Here is an 18869-nt window from a genome sequence, read left to right as displayed (position 1 = left end):
GGACAGCATTACATTATCATAACAGGAGTTATAAGTTATAACATAGTTGTGCATGTTAGTGAGTGATTTGAGGATTTTAGATTGATGGAAAATGCATATTTAGGCTACAGTCGGTTTGTTGAAGTTTGGCCTGTTCTCTCTGCAGACATTCAAGGAGGCAACATCAATTATTTTTTGTCATTTACTAGTATCTATCTAGTCTAGACAGAGAAGCCTCAAACCTCCAGCAGAGCCATTTGAATACACAATTCATTGTCTATCTTTAATTTAAGGCCAGAGCTGAATCATTACAGAAATGTATGATTAGATTCCACTGTAAAAGGACCACTGTAAAAGGAAACTCACAGCCTGTAACATTACATGAGGATCAAATATGTCATGACTCACTTCCTTGAAACCAAAAACTTTTCATTAAATGGTGGTTGTATGCTTTCATCTGGGTGGAGACTGGGCCAAAGTAGGCACGATACGGGCTTGAGGTATACAGGCCCTATGATTTGTCCACAGGTTCCATGTCTAATGTATTCTGGTCTCTGCATATGGACCATGTAGTTGAAAGTTCACCCAAAAGAATAGTGAACTAACTTGAAAAATTATTCAGTGTTGTTTGTCCATACAATGAAATTCAATGGGGTCTAGTCTTATTTTGACCTCCCATTGCCAGACGTCTTTTGAGTTCCACAGTCGTGAAGTTTTCAATTTTGGGTGTGTACACTCTTAGTCTTTATGGCAAAAAAAAAAATCTATATAGGGAGAAATGTCTTAAATGATTGCATAACACTTTCATGTTTAATGGGTTATTTCATTTTTTTCTAGTGATAAAGTATGTTTACGAGCTGTTTAATTCGTGAAATTTTGTTACAAATAAAAATTATTTAAAACAAACGTATATTGAATCCCATGATTGGAACTCCTAAAGAGTGAGTCACTCAAAGAGTGACTATCCCTTTTGTCTATGGGATTTTTTTAAATGAAAACTTGGATGTGAGCAAATGGAAAGTAAAAGGGTTTAGGAATTTGTTCAAATACATAATTCTAAGTATGAGCAATAAAGAATTGTGTACATTACCTCACTGTCTTATATTTATGCGTTTTCTATTTTTGTCAATCCTTGTGAGCTGCTAAACAGTCTTTCGTTAATGACAATGATAATAAAGATCTATATTCTATTCTAGTACCAGTAAACACAACTAATTTAGTTAGGCCTATCAGTCAACCCACTTATATTAATAGCTTTGGAGCCCTGAACAATGAACAAGCAGCCTATCATGGTATGACTCATAACTGACTTTATTTCCTGCATTCGGATTACTTTGTTTTGGAAAAGCCAAAGGATACCTTCACCTCACAAAGTGTGTTGCCATCTGTTAAACACACTGGGGGATTTCAAATGACATGAACAGCAGTCTTGTGGGAGTCTTTAGTTCTAATGAGGGGGTATTTAATGGCCAAGAAATATCAAGCCATTTAACAGGACCATGCACATCCGGGTGCAAACACTATTCACTTATAACCTTCCCAAATTCCAGGATGTAATGGTCTCCACACGCACTGCTAAACAATAAAATGGGACCACGACTTGACTCATTTAGCAGTGAGTGTGGAGACAATTTCATGAACACCAGAATGAAGACTAAAGACCTCTCAATCACTTTTACACATTCGTAAATCTTTATAGTGGATTAAGTATTAAAGCTGATCTAAAAGGCAAATTGTGGCCAAATTCCTAATTAGGTTTCATTTTTCTGTCATTTTAGTCACAAATTTTATGTTAAGCTTCGAATCACTGGCCTGTTTCACGTATCAATTCATGATGTTGGCTTGACAAAATTACAAAGCACTGCTATTGTATAATCTGTTTCTCAAAACTACTAATTCTTTTTTGACTGTAACAACTTTTCAAGCTACATTTACCAAACTTAGCACAGTCCTTCAGTCTGTTTTGACTTGGCCTATGCCTTATTTCGGATGATCTAAATCCAAGAGACTTCGATTAATATTAATATCTGACTGCAATTCCAGCTATGTCCACTAAACTTGGCACAGACCTTCAGACAGTTCTGACTTTAGCACACTACTCTTTTCACATACTGTTGTTACTACAGTACATATACATTAAAAATAAAAGTTCCAAAAGGGGGTTTTCACAGCTATGCAATTTGAGAACCATTTCAGTGAATAGTTCTTAAAAGAACACTTTTCCAATGAAAAGGTTCCATGGATGTTCATGGAACCATAAAAGCCAATAAAGAACCTTTTCAATGCACTTTCAGATGCTGCCACTGTACAGATCTTGAAGTATTCATATGAAATAATGTCTTTATGAGCTTAAAACTTCAAGGCCCTTTAAAACATCTTTCAGGAAATGCTTTGTCAAGTCAAAGTCTAGGACTATAGCGACAAATATGAGCATGATACTACTGTCATACCTGTGGTGCATGACTTTAGGGTGCTTTTACAGGTACATGAAACTGGACATTGTATCTGACAAAACGCACCACATAATTCCCCTGCACTGAACACAAGCAGCAGTCAGACAAGCAAAAGAGGCTGGGCACAGGAAACAATGAACAACAGACGTTGTTACATAACACACACCCAGCCAAACTTTGTTCCACTTCAATTGTGTGTGTGTACAGGTGTGCGGCATGTTTGAGTGTGTCTTACTGAAGTATGACTGCTGCTCTCCATTACAATACCACAGCAAATGATCCATAACTGGCATGCTTTCATCTGTATTCTCTGACACAGAATGCAAAAAAAGTGGCGTACATCAATACAAATGCATAATATTTTAATGTTGTTAAATGAAGAGGTTATAAAATGTATAAAAATTTCACATGAATGTAAACTTGAATATAAACAAATTTCACAAATGTTGGCCAACAATTTCTTAAACTGTAGTTCACATATTATAGCGTCTGAAAGGCAACTGCTGATGAATAAAAGTATTGTGAGAAGTATAGCCTATTTAATTCACAGTATAAGTAAACAACTTTATTATTGATCTATTATCTATTAAATTATCTATGTATCTATTATTATTAAATGGAACACAAAATTTACATCGTATTGCATTGTAATGAAACCCTATTATGAAGGCGTAAAAATTAGACACATGGAAGCAGCCCTTAGTCTTAAAGGCACAGTTCACACAAAAATTGCAATTGTCATCATTTACACTGTGAAAAAAGTTAAGTTGCTGCCTTACATTTAAGTAAAATTTTAATTCTTGCCTAGTTAAATCTTATATAACGTCATGTTTAAATTGGTTAAATTATTGCCTAAAGTAATTGAAAAACATGTTTCTATTACTTATGTTTACAGTGTAATCACCCTCATGTCGCACCAAAACCAAAAGACTTCTGTTCAACTATCCCTTTATTGACTAAATAACATACTAACATACAGAATACTAATAGTAGTATGTCAGTATGCTATTTCTGCAGTATGTATACTGTAATGTATGCTGTGCAGCATTCAGTCAGTTGTAACCCAGTACTCCATTTCTAACTTAGCCAATTAAACCGGTCCATATTGAAGGCAAGAAGGAGGATCGTTTGAGAACCGTGTGAGATCCATGGACCCCTTCCATCAGCATTCAGATAGTCATGCAAGAGTGAGATCATCATCTTCAGATCTTGTATTTCTGTTTCCCTCTGTCACTGATCACGCAGATGTGCTATGAGAGGGGGAAGAGAAAGATAAAAGTAAGCCATTTAAGGGGACAACCGCAAAGTACATTAATGTACACAAAGACAGCTAAAATGTTCATTACCGTATACGTTAACAAAGCTGTCAGCAGATTTTGAAACAGACATAAATGAAGAACTAACACTGTTTACTGGCCAAGAAAGCTTAGTAATCAGGCGAAGTTGGTCTCTAAAAGCCCAAATATCACTACTAACCGAAAGACATCCTCAAAAATGACTGATTTATGGCACTCTTCACAGATAGCAATTCTGTGTTACACAAAAAACATTCCTCGCATTAAGATGCTCCACTCACAGTTGATTCCAACAGATTTTGGTCCCTTTAAGGCAAGTCATTTCACTTGGCGGCCATCTTTGAAACGCCTCTCAGGCAGCTGTTTCAGTTGGACAGCTCCTATATCTCTTTTGGATGGGGAAACATCTGTTCACCAAGCTTATGATAGAATTTCATATTTGAAATCACCAAGGAAATCTGACAACAACGGTTTCATAAATGTTGTTTCTAAACGCGCCGAATCATGACAAAACTGCATTTTTTCAGGCTAGACCAGCATTGCATGTGCAGTCATAAGTCTCAGAACACTGACTGTTTCTGTAGCAACCAGAGCTTCTAAAGGCCGCAGCAGTGACCATAGATATGTATACGAAGATCCCACATTCCGCCGCTCCAGACACGTCTGCGCGCCCGCCATCTTGTAACGGTCAGCGTGTGGTCACTCACAGTAAGAATCAATGATGTGAAACCGCAGAGGTTTAAATTCCCGAAGAAATGGGATAACCTTTCACAGGTGAGAATATGTTGCTTTGTGTTTTTATACGTATTAACTCAATATTACATGTTTTTACTACAGTACTTTTAATGATTTTCATTTTACTATTGTTAACTTTTTAATGTCGTGGCAGCTTCATCTTCTTGTATTGTGTTAGTTTAGCAAAATCATCTTCTGGAGTCCATTTCATAGATATTCATACATGCGTCTAACTACGGGTGCAGACGCTCAAGTCAACTTGCTCTCGAATGTTCACAGACCGCTCCGTTATGGCGGACAGCTTGCATATAGCAGCACATGGAAATGGCCGCTAATGAGGCATCTATGGATATATATGGCAGTGACGTGATGACTTTACCAATCTGTGATTGGCTCTTTTATATGAAGGCGGGACTTATTTTGCGTTGCACTTTCTCCTAGTAATATGAGTGCACATCATTGTATATCTAGACTGAATCCAAAATCGCCCCCTATACCCTCAAATAGGGCGTTATTTGAGGGGACAGCCATTTGTAGTGGTGTCCGAACCCATAGTGGACATTATTGAGTGCACATATTCAATCCCACATTGCACTGCAATAACAAGTTTACAACCAATGTACGCTCAACGGCTGTCCGAATTGGCTCACTCCTTTTCATTCACTCCTTCAAGTGAATAGTATTAGTGGACTGACATAGGGAATAGTCAATAAGGGTTTAGGGCAGTGTTCGAATTGAGGGGAGGCTGGGGGGGTCCGGGATCCCCCATAAGCATCAAGGGACCCCCCATAAGGCCCAAAAAAATTACCTCGGGGGGTCCCCTGGTTTTTCATTAAAACTAAAATAATAGAAACATAATTTATTAGGTAATATATATATTTTTTTAATCAAAGTATTGCGCTGCCGCTCCCATTAGAAAGTAATTCAAATTAGATTTGCGTCTGAAAAGACATTCAAGTGCGCCACACGCTGTTTTCTGAAGGAATTTACAGACTGTTGAATTTATAAACAGATACATTTTGTTTATCGTGCCATTTATACGCCAAAAATAGTATTTTTTTTGTTTGTTTTTTTTGCGTGTAAATGATACGCACTGCAAACCCCTTGGGTAGGATTAAGGGTGTGGAGTACGTGTGTATTACACGGCATAAAGTGCGTATCATATGCACGCAAAAACTGTTTTTGGCGAATAAATGGTACGAGAAATAAATTTTCGATAAGCACTTTCACGAGAGTCTGGCAGAGTGGATCGTCATTTCAATAATATGTATATTATTACGTTTTTTCTTTTTCTTTTTTGGGGGGGGGGGGGGGGGGCAAGAGCTTTGACACAATTCGAACACTGGTTTAGGGGGCGATTTCGGTTTTAGCCCTAGTCTTTGTTTGGGTGTTAGCATGCTGCTAAGCTAATGATGCACTACTTAAGCATAAAAATACACAATATGTTAGACAGTCTACAATTTTAATTAGACAACTTTATAAATACTTTTGGGCATTGATATAATAGAAGAACAGAGTAGAACATTTTTTAATAATTTATCACACATTCACGGTTTGTTGATGTCAGTTAATGGTTAAATCACAAGCAATTAAACAAATAAAATATTCTATCTTTTTTAGTAAGTTTTATTTTGTCTTTTTTCTTTAAAATTCAATTTAATTTTACATTTTCAGATTTAACTACACCGCCTTTAAAAAGCTTTGGGGTCAGCATTTAACAAAAGTTAATATTTTTATTCAGCAAGGAAAAATCGACTCGACTTTATTTTAAATAAATGCTGTGTTTTTTTTACTTTCTATTCAAAGAATCCTGCAAAAATATTCAAATGTTACAAAAAAATATTCAAATCATCAAATAATGCTGAAAATTCAGCTTTACCATCAAAGGAATAAAAAAAGAAAGAAAAAAAAAGTATATATTAAAATAAAAGTATAGTTAGTTTTTATTGCATTTTGATCAAATACATGCAGTCTGGATGAGCATAAGAGACTTCTGTCAAAAACAGACTTCTTTTTAAATGCTTTCTAGGTAGGCAGATCACAAGATTCGGGAGTGTGCTGCTATCTATGATGTATGCATGTGAGAGATAGATACTAGATTGCTGGATAATTGAGTTGAACAGCCCGGGGCATTCTCTGAAGTGGGTGTCATTTTTCACAACAGCTCACTTACCCCTAGCAACCAACCCTCCAAATGGAGACAAATGGACAACTGTGCCGCTGCAGAGAGACTTTTCTTCCTAATTCTCACCCTGCTAATGCTGTCTGTCATTTCACGCTTTGGGTCGACATTACAGGCTTAGCTCAGTAATACGTCACCGCAGTTCAAGCAAACAAACTCATTTATGCTTCAAAGAGAAGTTCTGTGCATTTCTCTACAGCAAGTGTGCGCCTTTGAAACGCTGGTCTCACACCAGTTGTCACTTCTAGACTTTGGAATATGTAGACATATGGAGCGAGTCCCTCGTTTGGGGAGATTCCCACAATAAGCTTTCAAAAAGCTCTTTGCCAGAAGTGACAAACGATATTTAAGAACACTTTTTATACACTGAATCAACATATCAGCATGTCAGTTTCAGTCAATGTAACATTTAACCGTTTAAATGTGGCCAAATATTGATAAAGGGGCTCTTACATTGAGATCTCTAAAGTATTCATTGTAGTCCAAGGCATAGCCAACCACAAAACGATTGGAGATCTCAAATCCAACATCTGGAACAAATAGCACATAAAAGAAAAGGAAATGTTAATCTGTTCTTGTGATATTTTGGTTTTTCAAAATATTTTTTTGGGGTAAACAACAAAAACCTAAACAACAGTCAGGCAGTTTACAGTTTAACCCTGTAAAGCCTGACATGAAATAACAGTCATAAATGTATTAACTTATCTATCTTTTTTTGTTAAATATTATATTTAAAGCATCAGGCTTTTATGGCTCATATTGTAAGAAACAGAGCTCATTACAACACATCAATTTTATTCACATGTCCAAACTGAGCAAAAATATGCAATTTGGTGCAGTTGCTGATTTTTATATGGCCAAAAAGATTGAATTTCATCTTGAAATAATCCTAACAATGTAACAGTTACTGTTATGTTACCTATATGAATTTCAGTAAAGATTCTCAGCAAACCCCAACCCGAAGGTGGACATTTTTACAATTATACTAAAAGGCCTTTTACTTTCTAAAAAGTATGTCAATCAGATGACAGAAGACATTTAGTAGATTGTGTACAACAAGATCTTCAGCAAAGTTTTGATCATTTAGAAGCCTGTGCAACAAATATGATACAGTAGGCTTTATAGAGTTAAAAAAGTATATTATGTAAGTACATTATTATACATATAAAATTACATTAGCCATTATGCAGAGTTTGTAATCATCACTTACAGTCTGGCAGATAACCAGTCCCACTAGGCACCCTTTTCACCAGCAACCTGTGACAGATATAAAACACTATATGTGCAAGTCTTCACCAATAATATAAACATATCAGCACATACACACATATACACAGTCCTACTGTACTGACCAGGTAAAGGAGACACAAAAGTATAGCTCAGGCCTGTACTAATCTATTAGTCTGTGAACTGACTTACCCAGCTACTTTGATCAGTTTGGGCTTGAAGGATTCAACGTGATCTAGCAGAGTCTTCATGGTCTTCCCAGTGTCCACGATGGCCTGTGGGAAGGAGGAGACACTGAGATGAAGGCAAATGCAGACGGCTGTCACACACTATCAGCTTAAGAAGCACACTTGACAGAACTTAAGAAGTCTTGGCATTGCATGAAATAATGACACTGCAGAGGCACAAAATAAACACTAGAATGCTTGAGTTCACTGTACTGTAAAATGTTTTATCAAACATTACTATAGTCCATATCTATAAATCACAATCATTAGGGTTGGTGTAGTATTTTGTCCTACCACCCGCTATTTTATATTATATAACAGTTTGAGGTTGGTAAGATTTTAATGTTTATGAAAGAAGTTTTATCAAAAATACAGTAAAACAGTAATATTGTGAAATATACAATTTAAAATAACTGTTTTCAATTTCAATATATTTTATAATGTTCTATAATGTATATTTTATAATTTTTTTGTGGAAACTGTCCTTTTTTTTCAGGAATTTTTGATGAATAGAAAGCTCAAAAGAACATTTATTTGAAATATAAATCTTTTGTAACATTATAAAAGTCTTTACTGTCACTTTTGATCAATTAATGCATCCTTGCTGAATAAAAGTATTCATTTCTTTCTTAAAAAAAATCATTCTGACCCTGCATTGTATTAATCATAGAATTATTATACAGTACATGCAAATATAATACATTTAATGTAGGTCCCTTTTAACGGCATGAACTGTTTTTACAGAAATGTGAACGTTTACATACTTTTGAAGCTGTATCAGACTGTAAACAAGATAATCAGATGTATTGTCTCAAGTGAATTTATTATTTAATATCAAATCAAAACTAAATGTAAGGCACATATGGCATTATTAAATGCGAAAAGTTTGTAAAAAAAGGCAATTAAGACTGAAAAAACAATCATCTGGCTTCTAAGTCGTATGGAATGAACGCAGCATGAATGCTTGGATAAGCAGAGGCACAAAATGGTGCATGCTTGACTGACCAGGGCAGAAAGCAGAGGAATTTGCTATAAAGCATCTGAAAGGCCTCTATTTATTTGAAAGGATATTAAAGTGATTGAGGGAATGAGTTTATCCAGACAGACAACAGACGTACCTCCACAATCAGGACGTTCTTCAGTACATGTGAAGAGACAGACAGGAGATGCGTGACTGAATACACTGAACATCACAGCATTCAACAACTCACAGAGTTAACACAATACGAAGACTGTTTAGGTTACAATAAGGGTGGGAAAAAGGTCAATTACCACATTAAATAATAGGAATTACAAAAACAAAACTTAAAAGGTGAACTATGTGGATAAATTGTACTAATGAGAATTTTGTGTGAATGTACGTAATCGTTTTTGAATATAATTTTATTTGGGGTAAAACGTGACCTGTTTCCATGGGATTTACCCTTGAGCTATTTTTAACAATTATGTGATGAACAGCAATGAACATTTGTATAAAATGTGTTTATTACTGTGCAGACCACCAAATAAACTACACTGCTTTATGGACTCTATTTCCCAGCATGCATATTTCCAAGATTATAAACAGAGTGGTTTCATATTCAGGTGTAAATAAAAAAGAAAAGATATTTTACTAAAGATCTCCATCTGTGTCACAGACTCACGCACTGTATCACAATCCCGAGCTCTTCTGGGAAATCCAATTACTTGAGGAACTGAGCAGATCAATCCTCTTACTGAAGAATTAGACATCATAAACCTTTGACAAACTGTAACCACTCAGTCATCTAGCACAAGAGCACATACACGCATTCAGAGTTATAGCAGAATCAGTTACTGAAGAAAAAAAAAAAAATTGTTACATGAATGGTTCCTCATAATTATAGTTAATAATTTTAAAAAAAAAGTAAAAAAAAAATGATGGGCACCATTAAATAAAATTAGTGCAATTACCCAGAGAAAACTGTATCATTATTAAAAAAGGTTTTACATTTTAATGAAGGGAAAATTGGATAATGATTGGAAAGATTGGAAAATAGCTGCAAAGTCTCTTATGCTCATCAAGGCTGCATTTATTTGTTATTTAATTAATTTTCTATTTTAATATACTTTAAAAAGATGCAAAGCCATTACTCCAGTCTTCAGTTTCCCATGATCCTTCAGAAATCATTCTAATGCTGATTTGATATAATGCTCAGTTGATGGACCCCAATGACTTCCATAGAAGGAAAAAAAAAATACTATGGAAGTCAATGGGGTCCATCAACCGTTTGGCTCATTCTTCAAAATATATTCCTTTGTTTTCAACAGAGGAGAGAAATTCATATAGGTTTGAAACAACTTGAAACTTTTGTAAATGATGACAAAATTTTCATTTTGAATTGAACTATATTCCTTTATGTGATTAATTTACCCCCAAAACAAAAGATGACATGTATCATAATAATTAAAAATAATATTATTTTTGTCTTCCATTTCATAATGAACGCAGACAAGCTCAGTGCAGACTCGTTTTTCATCAGTTCTTTTTTTATGATTTGGAATGTGTGCAAAGGATTGTGGGTGATTAAAGGATGCGAAGGATACACTTGATGCATCCTTCAGAATGAGCTGAATAAAGGAGGTGAAATGAAGGCAGCCTCCCAAAGATCCTTCTAATTGAGACTTGATGACGTGGCAGCCAGGGGACGCAGCCTCAACAAGTGCTGAACTTTTATGTGTGTGTGTGTGTGTGTGTGTGTGTGTGTGTGTGTGTGTGTGTATGTATATATATATATATATATATACACACACACAAATTCTGTTTGTTTGGACGGTGAAAAAAAAAAAGCAAATAGATATGTCTACTGAAAATATATTAATGTGTAAGTCATATAAACATTTCAATTTTGCATGTCTTCCTTTGATCTGTTAAACGTGTTTCACAGAAACAGATTAGTCAGTTTTGACCATTTATCTTTCAAAAACTACATTTAAAGTAAATTTTCTTACAGCGCTCCTAACTTTCATTTTTGCTTTATTAATTTAAATAACATTTAAAAGTCAAAAAAGATTTTTTTTTTCTCATAAAAAACTTTTTTTTTTTTTTTTGCATAGTTATTTGGACAGGTTTGATGAATAGGCTGAGAATGTTTTACCTTTCCATTCAGCACAGACAGGTTATCTGCTCCTACTATGTGGAGATCTGGAGTTGACTGGTCATTCTGGTCGGAAAACAAGATGAACAAGTCAAATATTATTAGTATTATATTTCTTGTTTCATGTAAAAAACTAAAATGAAAATGAAAATACAAAAATACAACATTTAGTACATATTTACTAGGACCAATGTGTCATGGAAATATTTGTATTATCTACTTTCAAAGAGCCAAGCCTTGACATTACATCAAGTTATTTAGATACTATTATTATTTAATGAGTGGATGAATAAGTGGATGCTTTCCAGACAAAGTGATTTAGCACACAATAAATAAAAGTTCTCCTAGATCGGCCTGTGTTTAACAATCATAGACTTTAGTTAAAAAATGTCAGCAATGCTGAGAAAAAATTGCCTTCAAAGATGATATGGGAAATCAACTGACAAACACGGAGCATGACAAATATAAAGTCATGACGCCCTCTGTTGACTAAATACATACAATGCAGTCAACATTCATCAACAACAATCACATTTTATTAGTCAGAAATGAAGCAAAACTGGAGAGAAACTAGGCCTTTTGCGATACTTGAGTGACCTGCAGCCATATTATTAGTTCTCAATTAATGTAAAAACAACATGTAAAATAAGACCAGGAAAGTGTACTAAGAAAATATACACTACTGTTCAAAGGTTTGGGATATGATTTTTTTCCCTAAAAGTAATTAATACTTTTATTCAGCAAGGACACGTTTAATTGATCAAAAGTGATAGTAAAGACATTTTAAAAAATGTTACAAAATATTTCTATTTCTGAATTTCCATTAAAATAAATTCTGGAAAAAAAAGTATTTTGGTTTCCACAAAAATATTAAGCAGCAGCACAACTGTTTTCATGTGACACTGACGACTGAAATAATGGCAGCTTTGCCATTACAGGAATAAATGACATTTCAAAATATATTAAAATAGAAAACAGTTATTTTAACTTGTGATAATATTTCACAATTTTACTGTTTTTACAAAGAACCTTTGGTGAGCATGAGCATGAAAGACTTCTTTCATGAAATTAATTTAATCTTACCAACCCCAAACTTTTAAATGCTGGTTAGTTTAGCTTTTGTTTTATGCCTGGCTTCACACAGCAATTCGCATGCATGAAGTAGATGATTCATTAGCACTGTGAAGCCATGCTGAGATAATCAGAAACAAAGTGGCATTTGTAAAAGTAAATGGTTGCATCTGTGTGCATGTGTGTGAAAGAAACTTGTGATTCATCATATGATCCAAGCAGTTTCGTGGCTGTTTTAGCATATAAAACGTTTAGGAAAATCACTTTATATTTGCTAAGTACTCAAATTCAGTAGAAAATGGAAAAGCAGGATCAAGAACACTAAACTCCAAGTGTGCTCACCAGGTAGCTCTTGAGACGTATGAAGTCCACCCTCATGGGAAGGGTCTTGTTGGAGTTTCGGCACAGGACTTTGATGCAGTCGACCAGGTCAGCACAGAACTGAAAACCTCCCTTCAGCACACACAACACCACGATATCATGATCGCCAAGATCTTCCAAGATATTTCTTGCCAGTCTCTCGGTCCTGGAAGAAACCCATGACAGCACAACAAAGCCTAATTTTTGATCCAAAAATGTTAGGTTTTCATATTGAATCCTCAGAAGAAAAAAAAAACATTAAAGCCTATGTCTATATGCTTCACAAGGCAAATATTCCTGGTCAAATAATCCTTAAGGATTTGAAATGTATCCTCATAATTTAGAACCATACCTTTGTTAGTTCACAACATGACTATTACCAATAAATCCCCTGACTGCTGATTTACAAACTATAACATATAATTTTCGGTGAGATTTTCATAGAACAAGTATTAGACCAAACAGCACTCAAATACGATTTTTTTTAATACAGCAGGATCTTACATACTTCTTATTCTTATCTTATATAATTATGATCCTTTAAGATAAGGTTAGGGTTATTCTGATAGGAATCCTGCACAAATTCCTTTGGAATTTAAAAAGCTGGATGTAAAAAGCTGATTTTTCATTTCATTTCATCAAAGCTAACAAGCCTGTAATACAAATGCTTATCCAAAGTCACTGATAATTGAAGAGTAATTGCAAAATGAACCCACGTGCAAGTTAATTGTCATTAACCTCACAAAAGGAAAGGCAGCAATTCATTGCATCGTTCACATGTAGCCATTTCCCACGCAATTTTAGCAAACATTTGCTAACATAAAAATAAAAAGATGTTAATCTGAAAATACCTTCGTATGACATTAAGAAACACTGATTTCAGAATAAATTAGTAGTCAAATTGATTAATCGCATCTAACATAGAAATTTGTAAATATGTGTGTATGCATATATATATATATATATATTATATATAAACACACATACTGTATATATAAACAAACTTTTGTTAAATGTGATTAATTAATTTGACAGCACAATGATAAACTTAAACACAGAAGTATTATGCTGTAAATCACTGTAGTTCTAAATACTGCAAATAAAGGCATTTGAAATCTCAAAAAAGTTGCATTGCTGAAATGTTTTAAAATGTAATATGAAGTTAAATCTATTAAAATATAAAGCTAGCTTATATTAAAAATATTGTTTCATTTGTTTATATGCAGTAGGTTCCAAAGGTCTAAAAATATTTGGAAAAATTAAAAAACAAATAGGCTGTCTGGTCTGCATGGTGGACGTCATCGGCAAGTGTCTAAATGGCGCCTTAATTACATTTACAGTACCTGTCCATGATAACTCCATGTGGGATGTAGACACAGTCCAGATCCTCAGAGTAATGCTCGGGGTAGGTGAAGAGATCCAGCGGGTGCCCGGGCCAGTCATCTGGGATCTATAAAGCACAGTTGAGCTGAGGCACATGCATTTTATTTTCACGTGTTACAAAGTTTCAGCACTGTGTTAGCTACTTTACAGTATGATTACAAAGTTTCCAATGAAGTGAAATCCGTCAGGTTCGGATGGTTTCACACTAAAATGAGTACACTAGATGAGTTACGTAATTTCTTTTGCAATGCTTTTAGTTTTTGCGCACAAACCACAATTCCTTTATCCGTGTCTGTTTGTTTGCGTTCCCATCCTGCCATGTTGGATTCCTGCAGCTCGTTGAATTGAACTCTTCTCGCGTCCCGACCACATCGGTATTGTTGATGACGTCATCGGTAGCGCACAGTGTGGGTGTCACCGGTGACGGAGCTTGGCGTATCGGTATGTGAGTGCAAGTGAGAAAGTTTGGGTTTCGTGCAATCCCTGTCTTTTGTAATTACATATTTATCTGAAGTTATTAATTATGTATTATTTATATTTATCTTACGTTGTTGCCTGTGTCAGCTTCACTGTTCAGTTGCCCTCATGAAAAGCTGTGCAGTGTGCATCACCAGTGGGGTAGCCTACGTCAGTGTCATTAGTGGAAATCAGCCAATGAGAATGAGGTGAATTGAATGCAGCGGTCCACTTTAAAACCTTACATAGTATACATATAGCCTACTATCCGTTATAGCCAACCGTGCTGATTGCTGATGGTGCTTTTTACCTATTGCTTGTCTGCTTTTCACTGAATAACGCATTCAAATTTGTCCTCACAAACGTGGCTGGAATAGCCGAACCTGTTAATTAGGCTACAAGGGAGTGTACACATACTTTTTGGCCATCATTTCTATAATGATAATAATAATAAATCGTTAAAAAATATAGCCTAACTATTATTAAAAAATATTAAAAAATAATAATCAAATAATTAAATTTTAAATAATAAAAATCCTACTTTAAGTAATATGATAACATGTTAAAACTACATGATTACAAAACATTGTTAATGTCGATATATGCTCTTTATGCTCTGATTATGTTGTGGTTTGCAATACAATTCTTGATGAAATGCCATGGTGAAAACCTCCATGCTTCACAGTTGCATGAGGTTCTTTTTCTCAAATGCAGTGTTTGTTTTTTTGCCAAACATGAGGTTTTGTGGCCACATTAAACCAGACGGCCTGTTCTTCCTGAAGACCTTGGAACTACATTGCCTTGACATTTATTTATTTTTACAAATTTTTGAGAACCTTTTTCCATGCTGACATTCAGACCAGATATGTACAGGTGGGTCTTAAATAGCTTAAAATGGGCTATAAATAATTGGCTTTAACCTTGGCATGATGGTGCCATCATGGATTGTGGTACTTCAATGCTTATGATGAAATCAGACCAATTCACTGAGGTTTACAATATAGCCTTTCGCTTTACTCATGATTTCTTTTAATTCAAATCTTATGCACTTCATGTAGTGATAAATGTAGGGATGTACTAATTTTTTTCACACAAGAAATTTCTATTCCTGTTTATTTATGGTGTACAAAACATTATAGTGCCATTTGTTAAGTTATGCTGCCATTTAGCATTGCTGAAATGAGCCTAAAATCGGTATATGTCATAATGTTGCACTTTAGACAGGGGTGTACAGATTCCCAATATTGTATACTGTAGGTAGATTATATATGACTTTCTATTGCCTTTATTCTGAGGCAATTGATGAATCCTGGCAATAGGTGATTTCAAATTTTACTGCCCTTGTGGGTATATTTTGATGTCCCTCAATATAATCATAACAGCCACAGGATGCTGCAGGTCATTGTATTTTAACCACATAGGCAAAATCTATAGGCAAAATCAAAAGCCACACTATCTCTCTCTCTCTCTCTCTCTCTCTCACACACACACACACACACACACACACACACACACACACACACACACACACGCTATTATAATTTCAATTTATTGTAATTGAAAAGGAGCATAGCACAATTAATGCCAAGGTCATGAGCTCTGTGCAGGGGATGCATCAAATATACATGCAATGCAAGTTGCTTTGAAATTTAAATAATAAATGGATTTTATAAAAATTAATATGCATCTAATTGTACCGTCTAACTAAAAAAAAAGAAAAAAAAGTTACAACATAATTTTCTGAAATGTAGACATTTTCTGCATGAAATATAAGGTAATTCACTCATTTGTATTGTACTTTACAGTAAAATTGTCAGGTAACTTAAATAAAAAAAAATTACTGTACAATTTTTACATTAAAATGACATTGTACATCTTTTTTTTTTTACTGTGCAGGTTCAAAAGGTTTAAAGTCGTTTGAGAATTGATTGGATGGTTGTGGTTTGCTATTGCTGTGATGTCATGCGAGTGTGTTTGTCCCGCCCTCACGCCAATAAACACGTCAGAGAAGAGAAGTCTCTGCAAGCGGGAGGGGAAGTTGTTTTGATTAAAGATTAAGAGGGCACATGAATTAAAAAATAATGATGTGCATGGATAAATCATTTATAATAAATAATGCAATATTCCATTAAAAAAATAAGAATTGTCATCATTATATAATTATAATTATTATATATAATTATATATATATATAATAATGTAACATGCAACATATTCCCATGAGAACATCCCGTACCAACATTCCTTGTCTCTCTTCACCCCACCCAAGTGCACAAGATTGGCAGGGGCGAACGAAGACCATTCTCAAGTCTCCAGTAACGAGGGAAAGAGGCTTTTGGAAACAATCAGCCCCCCGCCAGCTCCGAGCGAGCATTCGTTACTGATGGTAGTAGTGAACGCTATAGTAACCCACAGCAGAAACGATGCTGTAGATATTTGCCACAGTCGATTGCACTTAAATCTACACGCATGAGGCTTGACGCGTTCGATCCACAGAATGCCCGTTTATCTACAGACGTGGGTGGAGTGGTCGGTGTGTGTATTTGTCTGATTGAAGCATTAGAGTTGAGTAACTTTTGAGAATGCGCGTCTGTTTACGTTGAGCTGAGGAATGGGCGCACTCATGAAGTGAATGTCAATGGAGAATGTTCACGGTCCTTGTTGGCGTCGAGGAATGGATGCATTCCTGTTCTACCTTCTTCTGCTGTTGGGAAATGCGAAGGGATCAAATTATGGCTACGTGGAATGGTCTGAGAGCGATAAAGATCCTGAAATCAAGGCTAAATATCCGATTTACAGCACCGGGGAGACGATGCACCAGCAGACGACCATCTCCAACCCCTTTAGCACCGAGCGAGCGGCGGTGGCGCACAAGCTCGAGGAGGATCTGCCGCGGGTGGTCACCGCTTTCCTGCACACGGGGGACTCATCCATCCTGGAGCATGTCAGTTGTTCACGGCGGTACGAGCTGAGCAGTCTCCGCGGTGGAGCTCACGCCGCCTCGCACTCCTCCCTCCACGGCATCCTCGACACCATGGCGCACGCCACCAACTTCCTAAACATGCTCCTGCAGTCCAACACATCGAGGGAGCAGTATCTGAGGAGGGATATCCAGTGGTACCACGCGCTGGTGACGAGTATGTTGGAAGGGAATCCTAAAATCCACCGGGCAGTGGTCACATTTCACACGGATTCTCCAGAGGCGCCTGGTCCGCAGGTGTTCCTCCAGGCGACCAGAGGCCAGGAGCGCATAGTGCTTCAAGATCTGTCCACCTCCGCGCGCCATCGTCTTAAAAACAGGACGTCTGAGTCCGACTGGTACAACGAGTTTCGGGACCGAAAGAGACCTCAGAGGCTGGCCAAAGGTCGAGGCTTTCCAGCAGCCCAGGGCGGATATTTTCTGGACAGAAGTCATGTCAAGTGGTCTGCGCCCTATCTGGAGTGCAAGCACGGCAGTTTTGTGCCGCACTGGCTCTTAACTCTCTCCGCAGGTTTCTATGGCTTGAAGAATAACACGGCGCCAGAGTTTAGGTAAGACAATGTTATGTTGCTATTGATTTAAACTTTGTATTATTATTATTAATAATAATAATGAGACTCAACTCATCCTAGAGCTTTAAAGATACAACCACCAAACTCGTGTCAGACCTTTAGACTGATCGGACTTACGGTTTTCTAAAAAATGACAATCAAAACTAACTAACTAACTAACTGACTGACTGACTGACTGACTGACTGACTGAATAAATAAATAAATAAATAAATAAATACATACATACATACATACATACATACATAGTACTTACATTGATGAATGTTCAAATTACCTATTTAATCTATCATTTAATTATGTCTAAGATTTATTTTTCTATCTATCTATCTATCTATCTATCTGTCTATCTGTCTGTCTGTCTATCTATCTGTCTGTCCGTCTGTCTCTGTCTGATAGCAACCTTCAAACTTTAAACATACTTCAAACTCAAGCATTTAAAACTACTGCAAACTTTCTGGTCAGGTTTTCTTTCTTAAGCCAACATCAAAGTTTGTCTTGACTAACTTTTTTAATTGTAGCAGTTATTCACCTTATTTTCGAACGCGGAAGTAAACATGGGTCCAGTATCCGGTTTTTGTGCGGCACTTCCGTTTCCTCGCTTCCCTGGGCTAACTAACGATATCAATCGCAAAGGATTAAATGCAGAATTGACAGAAAAATGTTACACATAACGTAACAGATGAATACAACAAAGATCTAAAGCCCCGCCTCACCCAGTTCGGGTACCGGACCTGGTTGAAAACACTCATGCATCTAGCTGGCAGAGTGCCAACTTCGCCGGCGCCTTCAGCACCGCCCTAAACACGGCCGAGCCAGCGCTGGACTAATATAT

At 36.1% G+C, this 18869-nt stretch overlaps 2 protein-coding genes across 3 annotated transcripts in view; one reads left to right on the top strand and one right to left on the bottom strand.

Moving 5' to 3' along the window:
* Positions 1 to 2775: 2775 nt before the first annotated feature.
* On the bottom strand, positions 2776 to 14446 carry prtfdc1b (phosphoribosyl transferase domain containing 1b). Of its 2 annotated transcripts, XM_084118976.1 has the most exons (9): positions 14301 to 14446; positions 13989 to 14095; positions 12628 to 12811; positions 11215 to 11280; positions 9217 to 9234; positions 8064 to 8146; positions 7855 to 7901; positions 7098 to 7174; positions 2776 to 3682 (listed from the first exon to the last, which is right to left on the bottom strand). In XM_084118976.1, the coding sequence occupies exons 1-9, from the start codon at positions 14346 to 14348 to the stop codon at positions 3635 to 3637; spliced, it is 678 nt and encodes a 225-aa protein (XP_083975102.1). In that variant the 5' UTR covers positions 14349 to 14446; the 3' UTR covers positions 2776 to 3634. The 2 variants fall into 2 exon arrangements, with proteins under 2 accessions (XP_083975102.1, XP_083975103.1); XM_084118977.1 differs by lacking the exon at positions 9217 to 9234.
* A 2047-nt stretch (positions 14447 to 16493) lies between these two features.
* The window catches only part of gpr158b (G protein-coupled receptor 158b), a 58937-nt gene continuing 56561 nt past the window's right edge, over positions 16494 to 18869 (top strand). The window contains exon 1 of the mRNA XM_084121085.1: positions 16494 to 18015. Within this exon, the coding sequence (XP_083977211.1) occupies positions 17117 to 18015 (899 nt within the window). The 5' untranslated portion in view covers positions 16494 to 17116. The remainder of the gene's footprint in view (positions 18016 to 18869) is intronic.

Source organism: Abramis brama, assembly GCF_963993115.1.
Source record: "Abramis brama genome assembly, chromosome: 7".
Lineage (NCBI taxonomy): Eukaryota > Metazoa > Chordata > Actinopteri > Cypriniformes > Leuciscidae > Abramis > Abramis brama.
This window is presented reverse-complemented; position numbering and strand designations above follow the sequence as displayed.